The following is a 20,933-nucleotide window of genomic DNA, read 5'->3' as shown; positions in this document are numbered from 1 at the left end:
TTTTTGTATTCTTTTCCATTATGGTTTATATCAAGATACTGAATATAGTTCCCAGTGCTATACAGTAGGACCTTGTTGTTTATCCATTCAGTGTGTAGTACTTTGCATCTATTAACCCCAAACTCCCAGTCCATCCCTCACCTCCCCGCTTCTCCCTTGGCAACCACAAGTCTGTTCTCTATGTCTGTGAGTCTGTTTCTGTTTTGTAGGTAGGTTCATTAGTACCATACTTTAGATTCCACATATAAGTGATATCATATGGTATTTGTCTTTCTAACTTACTTCACTTAGTATGAAAACCTCTAGCTGCAGGGAGATACCTTTAAGGTCACACCATGAGGGAGCGTATAAAGTCTCATTCATTTGTACCTGACCAAGCCATGGTGCTGCACTGATGGTTTAATTTGTTCTGTGATGTAGTAAAGGATAAACATTTTTCTAAGTAATTTAATATTGTGAAAACCTCTTAAAAGGGAATGTTAAAATACTTAAGGGAAACTATTTCAAGAGCATTAAATGAATTAAATTCTATAATTAAAATGTCTAAAACTAAGTCATGAGGAACTCTAGTTATAAGCTTACATCCAGAAACTTGTACTGGGAAGTAATGAATCCATATTTCAGTTAAAACGCTTTGTATTCCATAGTTTTTATTATACTATTTCTACCAAGATTATCTAATGCAGTCAGATTTAGGTATGAATGCATTTCTACTGTGCTAAAATGTCTTTCGCAGTTGGGAGAATCAGTGTTCCATTCTGGAGAAAAAGACGTATTTCCTTTTCAGATTTTTCTTCATACATTATATTACTTTATAAGATTTATGTGTGTTTGTGTGTGTGTGTGTGTGTGTGTGTGTGTATTTATATAAAACCTATGAATTATGGGAAATGTCTTTGTAAGTTTGCACTGTTCTCCTGATTTGAATACAGATTACTTTTGGTACAAATACAAAAGCTGTTCATTGGTAGAAACACAGCCCTTGCCGATTTGCCTCTGAGAATGATTTCTCTTTTAATGTGATATATTTGGCGCCAAGTGCTCTCAGGAGTGGCACTCTGCTCAGATTTTGATCAAAAATGCAACCTGGAATTTCTAAGCACTCTTCTGACTTTCTGTGTGATGCAGTGGCAATGTCATTTAAATGTCCCTTTTACCTTTTAAAGTAAAATTAAGCTAAATCTCTTTTCAATTCAAGGGGACTTATCAACAAAGAAAATATTCCTTCTGGGTTCAACAACCTTGATGAATGTATTTTGAATGCTCATCATGAAGTAGAAAAATTACATGAAAATACTTCTGGTTATATTGGAGAAAGGGGCAAACCGAAACGTCAGAAATCCAGTTCCAGACTTTCTGAGCTCAGTGAACATCAAGATAGTCTTGTGGTAAGTGCATACTTCCGTAAAATCTTTACTTGTGGTCAGTTAGGGAATATCACACCTCTTTTCCTTGCTTTGTAAAAAAATATCAATGTGGAGTTTCACAGAATTATAGAGCATGAGTTCTGAAAAAGACCTTAAGAGCTACTAAGTATACACACGTATTTCTTTCTGATAAATATAAGAAGCAAGTCCAAGGTAGATTACACTTTGCCAAAGGAACAAGGGGCAACACATGCCTCGGTTTCCATGTTATTGAAATCGGTCTGAGTTTCCTCTCATTCTTTTGAGCATTTTTAAATTTTATTTTTGGAATAAAATTGTCACAGCAGTTTTCCTTCTATTCCCCCATTTTATTTGTTCCTGTCTATATGAATATGTAAAAAAAAATTAATAAATGAACTTAAAGTGAAGTGAAAGAAGAATACATACAGGACGAGGATCAATTGTCTTTGTGTTCAGAAATCTCTTTGTGTTCAGAAATTTAAGTTCAAAGCTGTACACTATAAATAGTTTCTTTCCTCTATGTCTCAGGAACAAAAAAATTAATCTCCTACACGGTTACCTCAGACCTGAACTCTGGGTCATTAATTTGATACATAAGCTATAGCAGGTAGTTTTAGTCAATAACTAAATATTTATGCAGTTTAACTATGAATATATGTCATCCTTTTTTGTGTATGCTTCAGTTCCTCTGAAAAGTGAGAACAAAAGTCTGTCTTCTAATTCCCTGTAGTTAGAAGAAATGTAACCAAAAAAAAAAAGAAAAGAAAAACCTGCAGATGAATTTTATAATATAACATGAACTAGCGTCCCTAATAAAAATAGGTAATAGGTAATATCCATTCTTACAATGTGTAAAGCCTCTGTTCTGCTTTATCTCTGAGCAGTTTTTACCTCCATGCTGGGTTTTCTGTAAGTTTAGCAAAACTTATGGGCCACTCATTTTCCCATTGTCAGTTTCTGCATGTGCTCAGAGAAGATTCCCAATTTTATTCCCTAAATAAAATATGCATAAATGCAAATCTGGGGAAAACATGTTTATTCCATTTTCTTCCAAATGTCTTGGTACCCTGTTTCTAGAAATAAATTGATCAGCTAGAATGGACAGAGACATCCACCTCAGACCCGTGTCTGACACAGTTCTCCCAATACAGAATGTAAGCTTTGGAACCATTGCACATTAAATGGTTTTTAACACTAACTTAATTCTTATTTGGGGGAAAAGTAACATTTTTAATAAACTAAATGATACTAACTCTATTAGCTCTTTATTTGGCCCATGATTTGTTTATGTGCCGAAGAGAATTACAGTGACTAGAAGTCTGACACATGGCTTCTCAGAGAAGAATGTACTTCTCTGAATCCCTTTTAAAATGTACTTAACTCATCAATATTTTTTTTTCCACCAGAAATAGTATCTTAACTAGCTAGGTGGTAATAGCTAATAAAAGTGGGAAAGTACATTTATTCCTTAGAATATGTGTGTGATTGCTAAAACTATGGACATCGTGTTTGTTTAAAAACATTTGGAGCAGAGAGCCTAATCCCATTGTGGTCTTTTTTCTGTGAAAGGGGTTTGTCTCCACCTTAGCCACCAGTTTCTGCATTCCAGGATTATGCAGGTCACATGTTAACATAAGTGAGCTAGGTGGACCGTGTCTTTGTTGCAATGAATAATTTAAAACCCTGTCAACACAACTGAGACAGAAGCAAAACTTCCTCGTCTGTGAAGTGAGGGTATTCTCAAAGATCTTTTCTGACTCATATTCCATTAATTTTAAATCTCATCTTCACAGGTCACCACAAAGCAAAGAGCTAAGGAACATAACAATGACCAGTATTTAGACTAGTCCTGAAAGTGCAGCTGTGCATCTCAACTTCCCACTTACTTTTAACCTTCTATTTTTACTTTACCCCACTCTCCTCCAGAACCTTCTCCCACTTCAGGTTCTTTATACACTGACTAAACTTTTGTTTCTGTAGCTGGAAGAACATACATAATTCTATGCCTTCTGTGTGCCAGGAAATATTTCAGAATCTAGGGATACAGCTGAGAGACAAACGAGCAAAAATCACTGCCCTCACGGAGCCTGCATTCCAGTAGGGGAAACAGACAAAATCTAGATAAAAAAAGTAAACCATAAAATATATTAGATAGTGATAACTATTAAGCAAGAAATAAAGCAAGAGATGAGGATAGGAATTGTGAGAGGGCAGGGGATACAATTTTAAGGAGAGTGGTCAGAGGAGACCTCCCAGGAATTTGACACTTGAGTGCAAAGACCTAGAGGAAGTAAGGAAACGAGCCATACTGTCACAGCAGGTTGCAGAGACCCCGAGACAGTCACTTATCTGCAATGTTCAAGAAACCACAGAGATACTGTTAGGGTTAGAAGAGAATGAGGAAAGTGAAAGAGGTAGTTGGGGGGAGAGAACAGATTAAGTAGATTATTGTTACGGACTCTGCCTTTACTCCAGGTGAGATGAGAATCCGTGTGAGGGTTCCAGGTAGAACGGTGATGTGACTTACTGAAATTTGGTTTGACTGCTGTGTTGGAAATAGACAGTAAGCAGACAAGGGCAAGAAACAGGAAAACCCGTTAGGAAACTCTTGCAATAATCTAGGTTTGCGCTGATGATGGTGTGAACTAAGGTGATACCGGAGCCGGCACGTATTGCCTTGCAGGCTGCACAGTGCAGTACTCTAGGGGGCGTTGTTCATATTGACTAACATGTGCATGGGTCCTCCTGGAGTAGTGTATTGCAGTAGTCAGGAGGTAATAGGTGGATTCTGGATATATTTTTGAACATAGAATTGACAGGATTTCCTGACATTACGTAACTGGGGGGTGTGAAAGTAATAGAGGAGTCGAAGATGACTCCGAGGTTTTTGGCAACTAGAAGATCTGTGTGGCCAGTTTACCGAGATGGAGAAGACAGAAGTTTGGGTGATGATGTCATGGTTCAGTGTTGGACATGTTAAGATTGAGCTGCCCGTCAAATATCTAAGAGGAGATAGCAGGAAGGCAGCTGGATTTCTGCGAGTTTAGGGAGGGTATCCTGGCTGGAGATGCATCGTGGGAGCCAGCAGCAGATAGAGGCTATCTGAAGTCAGCGTACTGGATGAGATAACCCAGGGAGCGAGGATGGACAGAAAAGGGAAGTGGCCTCAGGGACCGTGAGCCCTGAGGCACACGATCGTGTAAAGGATGGGGAGATGACAAGGTCCCAGTAGAGGAGACTCAAGAAGGAGACCCCAGCAAAGTAGAAAAAAATGAAGTGTGTTTGGTGTCCTGGATGCCAAGTGAACCACGTATCTCGAGTTGGAAAGAAGGTCAGATGATTGGCCGAGTAGAAGACTGAGAGCTTAGCCACTGGGATTACCAAGCTGGAGATCACTCAGTAAGAGCAGTTTTGATGGAGAGATGGGAGCAAACCATCTTCCAGAGAAAATGAGAAGAGAGTGACTGAAGAGTTTGAGTGATAATATCACAGTGATCTCACCAGCCCACAACACAGCCACAGTGACCTATAAAAGCATCTTGCAAATTTGGAATCTCTAAAGTGGGAACTGTCTGCGTACTTTCCCTTATCCTTTTTCCTCTCGGGGCTGTCATGACCAGCAGAGACTAAGAGACTACGGATAATTCAGAGCCCAGAAATCAGTGAGTGGCATTCAGATGCTCTGCCTTATCTCTAATTATTGCCGTGGTCCCAACCTTTTCCTCTCTCCTTGCACTGCTAGCTCACACCTGTGCTCTTCAGCCTTTCTCAGAAGCAAACCTTGCCCCCTGGTTTATTTTGAAGAGCTAAGAGAGCCAGCCTGTGTTTCAGCAGCTTCCCTCACTCATGCTTCAAACTTTCTCTAGATCTCCACCCATTTTATTTTCTCACCTGCTCAAATGATAAAGTGGTTTTTCTAAATTCTAAGGTTAACTTTAAGGTTAAGTATCCTTGGAAATTCTCTTTTCTACATCCATCTCCCCACCCCATGTACGTGTACAAACACATACACAAACTCACTCCCTCACTCATGCAGACACTTTTCATTGCTTCCTCTCCACTGGCTTATTTCTGTCAGCCTAGAAAATGTCTGTCTCTAAAAACATTCCTTCTAGGGCACAATTTAACAGTTTGAATCAAAAGCTATAACTCAGTCACGCAGTGTATCCAATAATCCCACCTCTGCCACCCTGCTCTAGAGACATCATTGTAAATATGGAAAAGACTGTAAGTATTCATTTGCTCACCACGTGAGCATCTATAATCATGGAAAATTAGAAGCAATTTAAATGTTCAAAAGTAGGGGACCAGATAAGTAACATTTGCATGTCAATTCAATAAAATATTATGCATAGAATAAAAATGATGGTTCTGAAGACTATGGAATAAAGTGAAAAATGTTTGGCAAGGTGTATTTTAAGTGCTTTGCATATATTATCACTTTTAATCCTCCAGTAATCCATAAGGTAATTATTGTTTTTAATATTCTTATTCTAAACATGAGGAAACTGAGGCACAGGAGATTAAACAGCTGCCCAAGGTCACACATAAGGGGTGGAGCTCGGATTCCACGATACTCTCCCTCAATATTAAAAGTAGGTTATAGGGCTTCCCTGGTGGTGCAGTGGTTGAGAATCTGCCTGCTAATGCAGGGGACACGGGTTCGAGCCCTGGTCTGGGAGGATCCCACATGCCGCGGGGCAACTAGGCCTGTGAGCCACAACTACTGAGCCTGCACGTCTGGAGCCCGTGCTCTGCAACAATAGTGAGAGGCCCGCGCACCACGATGAAGAGTGGCCCCCGCTTGCCACAACTAGAGAAAGCCCTCGCACAGAAACGAAGACCCAACACAGCAAAAATAAATTAATTAATTAATAAAAACTCCTACCCCCAACATCTAAAAAAAAAAAAGAATCCGCCTGCCAATGCAGGGGACACAGGTTTGAGCCCTGGTCCGGGAAGATGCCACATGCCGCGGAGCAACTAAGCCCATGCGCCACAACTACTGAGCCTGCGCTCTAGAGCCCGCGAGCCACAACTAAGCCTGCGTTCCACAGCTGAAGCCCGCGCGCCTAGAGCCCGTGCTCCACAACAAGAGAAGCCACCACAATGAGAAGCCCACGCACCGCAACGAAGAGTAGCCTCCGCTCACCGCAACTAGAGAAACCCACATGTAGCAACGAAGACCCAACGCAGCCAAAAATAAATAGATTTTTTAAATAAAGTAGGTTATGAAGCAGTATATACAGTGCATGCATTTATGCATGAATATGTGTATATAAATATATATTTAAATGTTCATTCCTAGGAAAAAAGACAAATATACCTAAAACGATTGTATGATTGTATTATGGGAGTGGTGGTAGTATTAGAGGCAATCGTTACTCCCAAAGAATATTTTCCAAATATTCTTTGTGTGATTATACTAATTCTATAAGAAGCCTTACATTTAATATATTAAGAAAAAACATAGTCTAGCAGCTCTCTTATTCATAAACAGCATCTCCTTAATGTCACGTATACCCTCTGAAATCATAGGCAGGGTTCAAGGAAGGAGCATAGGTCTTACACTCAGACCTGAATTTCAGTTGTAACTTTATCACTTAATAGCTATGGCAAGTGAGCATGTTACTTAGCCTCAGCTACTTCATCTGTAGCATGGGAATATTAATATCTCTTTCTGGTTTTGTGTGAGATTTGAATGCAATGAAATGTGCTAAAGAGCAGGAAAGACTGACAGCAGTACGTATTTAAGTTCGTTTCTACTCCCTCTGCTCTGATGGCCAACGTCTCCCCTTCATTTTGCCATCAAAAATTTTCAACAATCTGCATTTCCAGTTCTTTCCACACTTGCTCGTCAACCCCTGTAATCTGAATTCTACCCCTCTAAAGACCTCTCTAAGAAACCACTTTCTCTGTGTCACTGGGTGGACATGTGGTTGGAACTGGTCTTTTAAGACCACTGTGCTATTGTCTGCTTGGTCCTTGACCTCCCGAAGTCCCTGTGGTGCTCGATACTCTCATTTTCTCAGAGCTCTTTCTCCCTTGGCCTCCAGGATGTTGACCTCTCTTTGTCCTCTTACCTCAATGGCTGTATTCTTTACTTTGTGATCTTCCACAAAACATGCTTAGATGTAAATGTTATGCAGGTAATTGCCTTATATCTCTTTTCCGTCAGCACTTCACATGAGAGCTTCTCTAATTCCATGCTGTCCGATGTCACCTCTCTACAGATGACTTAGAAATCAACATCTAGGCGATGCTCTCTGCAGCTCATCTTAGATAGTCCTCCCAAGTCAACATGTAAAGATCAGACTCATCTTCTTTCCCTCATTGGTCTCTTTTCACTCAGTATACTGATCTGATGAAATCAGATCATCTTCTTAGTCTTTTTGTTGTTGTTGTTGTTAATGCGGTACGCGGGCCTCTCGCTGTTGTGGCCTTTCCCGTTGCGGAGCACAGGCTCCAGACGCACAGGCTCGGTGGCCATGGCTCACGGGCCTAGCCGCTCCGAGGCATGTGGGATCCTCCCGGACCGGGGCACGAACCCGTGTCCCCTGCATCGGCAGGTGGACTCTCAACCACTGCACCACCAGGGAAGCCCCCTCAGCTCATGTTTTTAATGCAGACATGTGGTTGGAACTGGTCTTTTAAGACCGCTGTGCTATTGTCTGCTTGGTCCTTGACCTCCCGAAGTCCCTGTGGTGCTCGATAGTTTGGACAGAACTCCTGTCCAAAACTACATGACAGTGATTCTCTGAGTGGTGTCAATATAATGTAAAAAACCCCACCATTTGAACCACTGATTTAAAAGTTGTCATTCCTTCAATGATACAACAATTAACTATATGACAAGCACTGTTTTAGGCACTAAAGACAAAATGGTGACCAAAACAGACACACTGTCTGCCATCCTGAAGTTTCTATTCCCGAAGGATGAGGCAGATAAGAAACAAGTCAACGTATAGTCAGGTGGCAGCACATGCTATAGAGAGAAGTGAAGCAGGATAAATCAGATGGGAAATGGACGGGAGGTTAGGAGTTGGCGTTGCACGGGTTGAGTCCTCAGGTCAGGCCACACTGAGAATGTGCTTGTGCAGAAACCTGGACGAGGTGAGAAAGTGAGCCATCAGGATATCTGGGGAGAGACTATCCAGGTGGAGGGAGAACAGCCCTAGCCTTTAGAGGTTGCGCAAGAGGCTACCATGGTTGGAGCAGAGTTGAGGGAGGAGCGTTGTAGGAGATGAGGTCAGAGGCATAGCAAGGGAGCTGATCCCTTAAGGCTTTGTAGCCATCTTTAGATCTCCAGCATTTACCTTGAGTGAGATGAGGAACCACTGGAAGATTAAAGAGAAAAAAAGTCATTTTCTGAAGTACCTTTTGAAAGGGTCCCTCTGGCAACTGTATGGCCCAAGGGTGCTGAGGGCTATTCAGATAGCACCCATCTTAAAAATAAAGATAATATTAACAGTGTAACAAACTACAGTTGGAGCGGTAACCAAAATACATCAGTCACAGTGGCAAGGACCGGTGTCTGTCCGGTTCCCCATCCACCATTGTACGCCAGTGCCCAGCATAGCTCGGCACTCACAAAAAATGAGTTAAAAAAAAGGGAGCGAATGAATGGTTGCCGTATAGCTTAGAGTAACTTGGGTAACAAAAAGACCCACGATGCAGTGCCTTGAACACCGTAAAAGTTCTTTCTCCCGTGACAACCTAAAGCAGTTTGGGGCTCAGGAGAAGAGTTAGAACACTTGCTCCACGCGATGTTTCAGGGACCCAGGCCAACTGCCTCTCTGCCGTCTTCAGCAAGTAGCTTCCAGAGCATTCGTGGTTGTCATCTCCGTTCCTGCTCCCAAGAGGAGAGAATAAGTGAGTGTCAAGGCATGAACCTGGTGAGGCAGGTTATTAGCCAGGCCTGGAAAACACACATACCCCTTCTCACAGCCTGTCGGAGAGAAGTCGGTCACACGGCCCCATCTACCTGCCGGAGGGGCTGTGGCTGCGCTGTCGCTGGGCGTGTGGCTCCCACACTGCTGTGCAGGAAAGGTGGGACGGACTTGTGGGGACAGCTAGCCAGCTCTTCCATAGGTGTCCTCTTACAGTACCGGGAATTCTTTTTGAATATGGATTAATTTATGAGTTTTAAGCATAATAAAACATAAAACAGAAGGATGCAAAAAGAAATTCAGATTTGCCATGAATCCTTTGTTAATGAGAATATTATCACATACCTTCTCTTAGAGCTCAAGGCTAGAATAATGAACTTGTTTTGACTAGCAGTGTTCATGCAGCCTTCAGACTGAGCTGTTTGTATACTGAGCGAAGGCATTGTTTGAGACTGAGCTGTTTGTATACTGAGCGAAGGCATTGTTTGAGTGTCCTCTGTAAAGGCTTTGTCAGCATTTTATAGTTTTAGAAGACAAATTTGTTTTTGCTCCAGGTGTTTTCAAGTGCTTCAGTGGTCAAACAAGTTTTGAGCCTAGCTGTTAATGCCAAAACAGAGATGGGGCCAGGGGAAAAAATTGAAAGTAAATTCCACAGTCTTAAAGCTAATTTTTTCAAAGCTTTTACTCTTTATAGATTTGAGGTCATTTTTATGATTGAGGAGAGTGGTTCTTAAAATTGTTTCTTCTGATACCCAAAAATTGTCCAAGTAAATTATATCATAGAAAATCTGTATGTTTTGAAAGTCACTGGTAGGCCTTCTATGAGGCAGAACTAGGCTTTATCTGTCTTTTGTTTTTTTTAATATTTATTTATTTAGGCTGCATCGGGTCTTAGTTGCGGCATGTGGGATCTAGTTCCCTGACTGGGGATCGAACCTGGGTCCCCTGCATTGGGAGCACAGAGTTTTACCCACTGGACCACCCCAGGGAAGTCCTATCTGTCTTTTTTTAATGCAATTCTAAAAGCAAATTTATCACATTCTACATAAAGACGTAATCTGTTCTTTGCTATTTCTTAAAATTACCTATTACCTTTAAAAGATCCTAACTTTAGAAGACTAATTAAAATTAAGTTAATGTAATAAGGCATTATTTTTAATAAGAATTGTACTACTTCAACTTCAATAAATGAAAACATCGATGACCTACTCTTTTACCACACCTAGAGAAGTGTTTGGGACATAAAACAGTTTAAAACCTTCAAAAGGCATGGAGTCGGCGTTTCTCATAAGACCAGCACTATTAACAACTACAGAGCGTTTGAAAGTCCAGTAGCATACTTCTCTTACAATGGAAGCTTTCTACATTTCAGCCAATATTTTGACCTGTACGTTCCATTTTCCCCTTCCCCCCATCTCAGTGAAGTGGGGAAATTGCTGATCTATTTCTTAACCTTCCCTCCCTAAACCCTTAGGCAAAGGATGCAAGTTAGTATCTATGAAATGCTTTGCAGCCATGGTAATAGGTACTTTTGTTACTCTACTCCTGGATCTTCACTACCTTTATTATTTTCCTTCTGAAAAAATTAGGGTAGGTTGCCAGTTGTAACATATTCTTCCCAGATTCCTGCTTCCCAAAGGTATAGGGGCAACCCAACTACCTTAGCAAAGGAACACGGTGTACTTGCATGCTGCTTTGGTGAAAGCAGACTGAATATTCACTAGTCTCAGTCATGTGGAGGACAACATGAAAACTGGAATTATTGTAAAGCTTTAGAGCGGAATACTGAACAATACTGAAAGTCACCCTTTGTCAATTACATGTATTAAAAACTCAGGTCCTTGGAGAGGTATAAAACACACAGATCAAACATTTTTTAAAAAGTGGCGGGGGTGGGGGGCGAGGGAGTTGAAGTTACTGCTTGTTTTAACCCTGGAAATCAGCTAAAATTTCTCACATTTCACACCTGCTTTTCTCAGAGCTTTTTATTGTAAAACATAGCTATCTCTTTTCTATAATTCTCAAAACCTGTATTGCTTAAATCTTGGTTCTTTCTGTTTTGGGAAAAAATCAGTCTTCTAACATTTTTCTAACTGAAGTATCTTTAAATTTAGATAATATTATGGTTTATTTTTTCTTCCTTCTTTCTGAATATTTCTTAGCCTTAACCTGAAGGTTTTGTTGGTTTTTTTTTTTTTCCTTTTTTGCGGTACGCGGGCCTCTCACTGTTGTGGCCTCTCCCGTTGCGGAGCACAGGCTCCGGACGCGCGGGCTCAGCGGCCATGGCTCACGGGCCCAGCCACTCCACGGCATGTGGGATCTTACCAGACCGGGGCACGAACCCGTGTCCCCTGCATCGGCAGGCGGACTCTCAACCACTGTGCCACCAGGGAAGCCCTGAAGGTTTTTATTTCTGCTGAAATAGTCATTTGTATTTACTGTAATTATAAATGTATTTCATTGATAGTGTTTTAAAGTGATCTGAAGGTAGAGGGTTGTGCTTCCCCTAGGAATTCATGTTTCAGAGCATCAGGAAAACCTAATGCTATTGCACTAGATCTTACACTAAAGATTTTGATAATCTATTGAAGATTACCAGTGAGAACAAAGATTCTTTGTCATAGATCCCTCTTTATGAGGAAGATCACATTCAGGTAATAAGAGCAGCTACACTTTGGCTTCGTGAGAGCCATTGTAGAGAGGCCTCTTCTAACTCAAACTTTAGAGGTATAAAAATGTAAGTATAATTGGATATGGTTATAATTCTTTTTTTTTATTTCTCAGATCCATTCTAAAATTATCTAACTGTGTAAATTATCTAAACATGTAAATTGGTGTGCAGTAATGGCAGACACAATCACTGTCTTACTAGTTCCTAGAACATCATCTTAACTGTGGGTAAATAGAAGCAAAATATTTCCTTGGAGATTTCACAGTTTTAGAAGTCATAATAACATCAACAACAACAGCTACTATTCATTAAAAGTACAAGGTATTATTTTAATGCTTTACGTGTATTATCTCATTTAATCCTATGACCACCCTATGTTTATTGTTGCCCTCCCCCTTTTCCAGATGAGGAAACTGAGAGTCAGGTAGGGTCTTACAGTTGGTAAATGGTGGAGCTAAGATTCCAACTGAAACGTCCTGGCTCCAAAGCCACCATTATAGCTATTATGGGATGCTGTCTCCCTTTGTTTTTATTCTTGATGGAGCCTAGGGTTTTTGTTTGTTTTTTGTGGCTGCGTTGGGTCTTTGTTGCTATGTGCGGGCTTTCTCTAGTTGCGGCGAGCGGGGGCTACTCTCCATTGCGGTGCGCGGGCTTCTCATCACGATGGATTCTCTTGTTGTGGAGCACAGGCTCTAGGCACGCGGGCTTCAGTAGCTGTGGTGCGCAGGCTCAGTAGTTGTGGCACATGGGCTTAGTTGCTCCGCAGCACGTGGGATCTTCCTGGACCAGGGATCGAACCCGTGTCCCCTGCACTGGCAGGCGGATTCTTAACCACTGCACCACCAGGGAAGTCCCGAGCCTAGGGTTTTAAACTTTAAGAATTCCAGACAGGTTGGCCACACCACCATAAATGGAAAATATTTACCAAGCCAACGATGAGTTATCCAGTCTTATTTTGTGAAGATTTTTGTATATGTCAATTTCATGGGATCATTGTGAACCTTAATCAGATATACTTTCCAACGGGCTTTTCATAAGGAGAGATTATAAACATGTAGATGCATACATGTTGCTTCGCTGTGTGTTCTTTATTTTGATAACACAGAATACATGGATTGCGCTTAATGGTCTCTTAATGCAGATATGAATCTTTGACTTCAACGAAATTCAGTTCCAGATCTCCAAGGCAGCTCTGTATTTGGGTCTCCCGAATGTAAACGAGCTCCTGTTTGCATATTTGTAATCTTCCTGCCTGGGGACGGCTTACTTTGTGCTCAGTCACCCGAGTTGTATTTAGAAACTGTTGGCCGTTTTTACAGAGGCAGTTAGAAAACCTTACAAATATACCTCCTGATAAAGCATTAAGCCCTCTTGGTCAGCCTGAAATACACGCTATTTGAAGTAAGTTTCGTGTTTATATTTTTTGTCCATCTTGGCTAATATAAAGATTAACATTAAATATCACAGAAAGAAAGGTTCTCAAGTTAACTCCATGTCTTTTTATGGCTATTTTATAGCTTAGATACAAGCTACCTATTACCCCAGATCATATTGTCAATATAGACTGAAAAGATGTTAAATAGACAATGAATGTTACATTGGCTTCTGATCACATTGGAGGTCAGATTCCTCAAGTCTAGCTCTAATGCCACCCTGGTATTCTGGGAGTCTGGGTTTTGTTTATGCTTAGCTATAAAATGTGGATAATAACTAACAAGAACGTTATAGACCACAGTGACCATTTCTGTGCTGCTATCAGATATCTTTGTTAATGGAATGGTAAAGTTCAGCATATAATTTTATGCCAGCAGTGTCTAATAAACTGTCATAATTTTAAAGATAGGACTCTGATGACTAGAAGTAATATCTGCTTGTTATCCGATGTTTCTATTTTAAAGAAAGGAGGGTCTGTTGTTGCATACGTCTTACCATTCCTACTGGGCAACAAACGGTTCGTTTTGTTACAGAATATGGAAAGTCTCAATCCCACACCATCTCCTGAAAGGATTGGACCTGATGATGTTGAACTGACATCTGATGGAAGGTAATTTTAGAGTTTTCTCCTTACACTGTTTATAAGAATGTGAATAGACTTTTTTTTTTTTCATTTAATTCAGTGTGCATTGTAAGAACTAAAAGGAGTAGAATTAAAGGACTATATGTTTACCAACAGTATTTTATAGCGAGGAAAATGTTTAAATGGAAAAATCTACCGTGGTGCTGTTAAAGGCAGATAACCATATTCCTGTTTTGTGTTGTTTCTAGTTTTGTTTCGTTTTGATTAATGTTTTTGTTTTGTGTTTGAATTTCATAAGAATTTTATTTAGAGCTACTGAGCTTCTAAAATAAATGAGATCATAATTTCAATGAATGAAAAGCATTGTTATAAAACAGAATGACATCTTACGATATTTTGTTTGTAGCAAAGAAAATGAAAAGGACTGCAGACAGACCCAGCATTCTGAGGTGAGTAGCTAACAAGTAAGATTGTGACTGTGACAGGTCTGTCCCTACATTGTTGAGAGTTAGTGTGAAGTATTATTAGCTTATCAATAAGGGGTGATGACATTCAGTGACGGGATTGTGATTGGTGAGAAAGACAAATGCCAAGACATGAAGATTCCTTGAGAAATCAGAAGAACTCCCCTCTTTTGCTTTTGAAATTCTTTCATTTTGCTTGTGAGGATAAACTTTAATAGCATGGAGATTACTCCTTAGGTTTTCCATAACATAAGACAAAACAAATACCAAAGCTACTAGTTTTATTTTCCATGATCTCATGCAGTTTTTAAGTGATTAAAATAAATAGTGAATTGTAGTGGATGTGTCAAAGAGATGATCTCATTAATTTTCAGATTAACATAAAATCAGTTCAAGTTATTAAATCCAATTCATTTTCTGAGTTTTGTGTCTTGTTTTAAGTAGACAACAGAGAAAAAATATCTCACTCCCTTCTGTGGTCTAGATCTTAAAGTTCTGGTGACCTTCCTGGCTTCCCTGTTGTCCTCTGGGGGCATAGCCTTGCTGACCCAAGTATTTGGTTTCCTTTGCTCCCGACGCTGGCTTCCATTCAGTGTTCTGAGCCTCATTTTTCATTCATGCATGTGTATGTAATCCAGTACTTCCAAATGCTTCCAGCTGCACCTTCAGTCTTATTAATCAGCTTTCTTTTTGGCAAGAGTTAAAGCGTTTCTCAACCTGTTCTTGGATTCTGACTCTTGATATATTAATTATACATAGAACTTGCCCTCTAACCCAGTGATTGTTCATCTTTCTTATACACTAACCTAACCCACTGATGGATTTATTCAGTAATATATATTGAGTCCTACTATGTGCAGGCGATGTGCTAGGAGCTGGGATTTAATAACAGCTGCAGTTCCTACCTCCATAAAGCTTTCCAGTCTAGCAAATGAAGAATTCAAAAGCTATGGACCCCCTTCTTAGAAAAATGCCCACTCACGTAAAATTTGGCATAAAATTGCTAGAAATGAATGGCCACCTGACAGCCCGCCTCCGCCGTGTCCTAGACGCCTCGTATCTCCTCTGTGCAGTTTCTCACGTGCACTCCTTCACTAACCAGCCAGACGAAGGCTGCTGCTTTTTGACTTGACAGATTCTGAGCCGTTGCTTTCATCTCTTATTTCCAACTCATTTATGCTTCCTTCCTTGAGACCCAGGCAACAAGCAGCCCTTCTTTCCTTGTCTCTAGTCACCTTTTTTCAGAGCCCAGCATCCCCATGATAGTGTTGTTTTAGTTTCCTTCTGTTTCCTCCTCTCTCTGCTCTCTTCCTCTGCTCACAGCAAGCACCTACTCATCATGCCACTGAACCTCATTTTAAAGAAAATGGCTTTACCAGCCTCCTAGAGAGTTCTTCTCAGTTATTCCCTTTTATGCCTGTATCCTTTAGGAGATAAAAGGGTAGAGAGCGGCCTTTGTGGATGAACTACGTAACTAACTCATAAATTCCAAGTGGCACCCAAACAAAATGGGTGCTGAACTCCGTTTACCTTGGTGTTTTTGTGGACAGCTCCCACAGCAGAGGATGCATCATGGGGAAGGAATCTCAAGTCTTTCTTCCATGGGCCAGGATCTATTCTTACTTGTGTCGTGCATGTGCATTTACCAATCAGCACCTAGCCCACTGTTGGCACTCCTGAAGCACTCACTAGTAATAGTCATTGTAATCATGGTAATTTCAGCTAGGAGATAAAATTAGGCAGTGAGTTAAAATCCAGACTGAGCTCTCTGTGTCATCTTTCTTTCACAACTGCACCAAAGGAGGGAAAAAAGACATCACTCCACAAGATTAGGATTGTGTTTCGACTTGTGACGGCATGTGTCTCCTTCACTGAAAGAAATGTATTTTATTACTAATGAAGGACTGTGAAAAGATCTGTCTTCCATTTCTAAACCTCTTTCCCTTGTCTACAGTCTATCATAATTTCCTACTTTTTAATATATGGAGCACTTTCTAGAACTTATACAACCCAAATAGTTAATCTGGTTTTCTGAGAATATCGCACGAATTCCTAAATCTCAGAGATGGAAAGGAAGTCTAGAGGTTGGTTGCCCCTAGTAAAATTCTGTTTGTTACTTTTTCCAAGTCTCCTAGAGCATCAGATTGAGATGCTAGAATTTACATGCCCACTGTGAATGGATATGATGATGTTTCCGATTTCATTTTCCCTTAAGGCAGATTTTGTCCTCATTAATATTGCCCTTGACATTTTTCCTTATAAACGCCCAGATTCATATATGATAACACGGCAGATGACAGGTGTTGGAGAAAGGTGCTTGGTCTTGTTTCACTGGTATTTTCATCAGAACGAGGAACACTAACCTTCACCGTCACAGATGGTCCTCCGAGGGATACACAGGCAGAGAGGGGCTGGCTCAGAGTCTGCTGCTCAAAGGCAAATGCCTGCACAGCTGTGACTGCATGTTTTAAATAATCATTTTGCAGCCCTAAGTGTGTTTTTGTTTGAAGGCATGCGTTGAAGAGTAAACATGGGCCTATACTTCGTTGCATGTCTTTTTACTTTCTTTTAATGATACAACTTATCCAAAAACAGAGTCTGCTGAGATCTCGGCTGGTCAATGAGAGTCATCCATTTCTAGGTCATCTGAATTTCTTAATGTGGTTTGCATTAAAATTCGTCTAGTGACACATTGGCGACGGGGAAAAATGTTAAGAGTCCCTTCAAAATGTCAAAGATTTAAGTATGATTTCTTCAGCTAAGCTTTGGAAAGGCTGACATTTTAATAAAATACCGTTGGGCTGTGGATGAAATAGGATAACATGTGCAAGAGCTGAAGCCCCCTGTTCCCTGAGCATGTGGAGTTCAAAGACTTTGTTCTGTTTGTTTTTAAACTCATTTGACAACTGGAAGTATCCAGGAGAGAGGTTGTCCTTCAAACTAGCAATTTCTAGATTCTGAAAGACAACACTGAAACATTTTCAGAGTTCAGTTTACAGTGGAGTGTATACCTTACGCTTCAATTTGATTCCGTTCAGTAAGTTATTTTCTGTTGTGCAAATATTTTAGGCTTCCGTCTAAAATCCAGACTAGTAAAATTACAACCTTATTCTTAATCTTTTTGTGAAGAAAGCAAAACATGTAAAAATTATTAAGTACATGGATGGGTATTACATTACCTGGAAGAGGTCCTTGTAGTCAGAAGTTTACGGTTGATGAAGTGTTAAATTCTTTCAAGATATTTTTACATTCTTTATGCTTTCTAAGCCTACTGTTTTAAAAGAGCTTAGAAGCATACCTTTGATAACAAACAGGACATTCATAATAAACAAAAGACTATTTCCCTTTTTCTTATCCTGCTTCCAAAAAAAAAAAAAATGGGGAGAGAAGATCAGACTTTCTAATCAAGCGTAAGAATTAATATTAATTGTCACAAGAGCTTAAGTGCAGGCTTTTATTTGCCCTGAGAAGGTTTGAGATAACTTCTGAAATATCCCTGTCTACGAGTGTTTATGAAACGGATGACTCTGTTATTTCAGTTTCGCTGTATCTCATGGAAGCTTTAGGATTTGTTACTGGCTTTAATATCAGAACCAGAAAAAAGATAAAAGCTGTATTTGTATAGATTCCTTTCCAATTCCATCCAGTCTCGAAAGGCTACAGAAGCTTCACGATTCAGATGAATTGGGGGAATTTGTTATGTTCATTTTCCTTTATTGTCAAGCCAAGCAGTAAATGTTTATGCTTCCATGTGGCCCTTCTGTTAACTCTGTGTGGTTCCTTCCTGTGCACACTGCCTTGTGCAGGGCACTGATACTGTCCTGTCCCGCTCTGGTGAGCTAGTAGTTACTGCTGCTTATCCAAATCCTGGGTAGGGAGGGAGAAGGGGTAGAACAAAAATTCACCAGCGATTTGATGCCAGGGCAAGAGCCGGATCAATAAAGTCAGGAGAGAAAAAGCCGGGCCCAGCCAGACAGGGACAAGTCCTAACAGGGATCAGGTGGATGGACTAATAGTTAATGGTTCCTTTCCCTGAATGTGAAATGTCACGTGCGGCCCCAGGCAAAATGAGCTCTCTCTTATTTGTTCCCTAGCACCCTGTGGTTTTCTTTTATAACATGCATGTGACTTGGCACTTATGTGATCAGTGAATCCCTTCCACACCAAATCCCCTATCTTGTTAATCCCTTTAATTCCAGTACCTAGCACATAGTACCTGTTCAATAAACACTTGCCCAATGAATGAATGGGAAGGGGAGGTAGCGTATAGATGGAATTAGCATTTCTTCTACAGTTATTACGGGCTGGCTGTTTTTATGCTACATGTTTTTCACTTAATCGTCACAACTTTATGAAGTTTTGTTTCTGTATGAGAGAAAAAGAATCTCAAGTACAAAGAAGTTTACTCATTGGAGATCTTGCACCTGGTCACCTGTATTTGAACTCCAGTCTCTTACTCTAAAACCCATATCTCACATACCCTATTGTCTCTCCAAAGAGCCAGTCCCTCAGTTTATTTCATGACATGAATATTTAGCATGTTTTCGTATGGTGCCACATTTTGGACAAGGGTTTAGCGTGTGACATCACAGCACAAGGATCTCTGAGTTGATAAGTGTGAAATGAATGTATTTACCCTGATTTAACTGAAGATACAATCTGTGTAAACAACAAAAGTTGAAACCAAAAATATTTTGGTATTTAAGAATGTCCTTGACATTTTAACAGTAATGATCTAGCCGGAGAAACAGACAAGCAAGTAGACAGGCACGATACTCTGCAATAAGCACTGTTAGAGAGTGGGAAGCAACCTGGTGAGGTGCCTCACCCAGACGAGCCTGACAGACGTTTGAAGGACGGGTAGGTTCTTGCTAGTGTTTTGCTATAGAGCCTGTGTAGCCTCCGAGCAGTATCCTGAGCTCCACGTGCCTGTAAACCCTGGGACCACACCAGCAGCCCACCCTGCAACCATAGGCAAGGTGACTGTGTCTGGTTCTGAGATCAGAAACTGGGAATCAGGCCTAAAGATGCAGCAGGCAAGTGAACGAGCAGCCCCGGGGACCGCTCGGAGCACAGCAGCGCAGCAGCGCGTGGGCGGATGTGCCGGTGAGTGAGCCCTGCCCAGTGTGTCCGTGGCTGTGTGAGCTCTCGTGGGTTTGCGTAGGACGCATCCCTCCCTTGCCGTGCAGATCAGCCGGGGGGCCCAGAAGCTCATGTGAGTTAATACAGGTCTGCGGTGTGAATGACACCCCGTTGCAGATGGTACAGTGCACGTCCTAAGCACGCATAACTGATGGCCCTGACTGGCCTCTGCTTGACTCCAGATACAGTGACCTCTTTGCTGTTCCTCAACACGTGCAAGATGACCGTGCCTCAGGGCCTTTGCACTTGCTTTCCTTCTTCCTGGAATGCTCTTCCCACAGAAGAGCATCTCCTTCGTGTCTCTGCTCACACGTCACCTTACTGGAAAGACTGTCCCTGGCCACCCAAGAAAACCGCAGGCCGTGGCCCGTACCTCCATCATCCTCCTTACCCTGCTTTGTTTTCTCCATGTCCATAGCACTACCTGACTTCTTTTTTTTCTTTATTAGCTGTCCCCTTCTTTAAGATTTATTAGGACAGAGACTTGACTTGGGCCACTGAAATTTCTCCAACATCTAAAAAACTGTCAAGCCCGTGGAAGGCCCTCAAAAATTATTTCTTAGATGAATGAGTAACTAAATTTTCTCTTTGTATCTCTAGCACCTGACATATCATAGACAGCCCTGTTATATGTATATAATATGGGATATATATTCTTATAATTGAATAAACTAGTACAATTTTGACCTGATTCTCTTTGTCAGAATAATAGAGTCCTATCAAGGTTGTCTATCCCAACACCCTACCCAGGGTGGTAATCGCTCCCTCTCCTGCATTTCTAACGCCCAGACTTGACTTGAACACCGTGAAGGGCAGCTCACCAATTCACAAGGTAGACTGCCGTGGCCTCACACCAAAATCGAGTTTCCAGAGCTTCCCTGAGCATAGCTGCGTGTCTCACACAGAGCCCGGCACAGAGTGGGTGCACCAACCCACGGTTGTTGAAGGAGTGAGTAAACCCATACGTTCCGGAGGAAAAAACTAAGGAAGAATTTTCTAATTTTGATTTTCTCACTTTGCGGTTGGTGCTAATTTGGATGTGGCAATCATAAAAAGTACACGTTTTCAATTAGCTTGTGTGTTTGCGGAACTGGGGGATTTTATACATGTCCTGTCAAGCACTGCAGGACTCTTGAGTGCCCTGAGGGGACACAGGGACCAGGGGGAGCAGAGCCGGTGACTGGTGTAGCGGGGGGTGCCGGCTGCCTGTGAGCCCGGCTTGAGGACTGCGGGTCTTCCCAGCAGCGTGCATTCCCGTGCCTGAGACATCAGCCTGGAAAACGCACGTTTCTCCAGGATGAGTCAGTTTTGTAAATCCTTCAGTGACTTTCCATTATCTACCACAGGCTCAAATCCAAACTT

General features: G+C 41.2%; 1 protein-coding gene across 2 annotated transcripts in view; it reads left to right on the top strand.

Moving 5' to 3' along the window:
• FAM13A (family with sequence similarity 13 member A) overlaps nt 1-20,933 on the top strand; it is a 335,740-nt gene that overhangs the window by 275,402 nt on the left and 39,405 nt on the right. For both annotated transcript variants that reach the window (XM_060147573.1, XM_060147574.1), the window contains 3 exons: nt 1,199-1,388; nt 13,916-13,992; nt 14,372-14,414. In XM_060147573.1, coding sequence (XP_060003556.1) covers nt 1,199-1,388; nt 13,916-13,992; nt 14,372-14,414 — 310 coding nt within the window. The remainder of the gene's footprint in view (nt 1-1,198; nt 1,389-13,915; nt 13,993-14,371; nt 14,415-20,933) is intronic.

Source organism: Lagenorhynchus albirostris, chromosome 4 (assembly GCF_949774975.1).
Source record: "Lagenorhynchus albirostris chromosome 4, mLagAlb1.1, whole genome shotgun sequence".
Taxonomy (NCBI): domain Eukaryota; kingdom Metazoa; phylum Chordata; class Mammalia; order Artiodactyla; family Delphinidae; genus Lagenorhynchus; species Lagenorhynchus albirostris.
The sequence above is the reverse complement of the archived record's forward strand: the minus strand, read 5'-3'. Positions and strand labels throughout refer to the sequence as shown.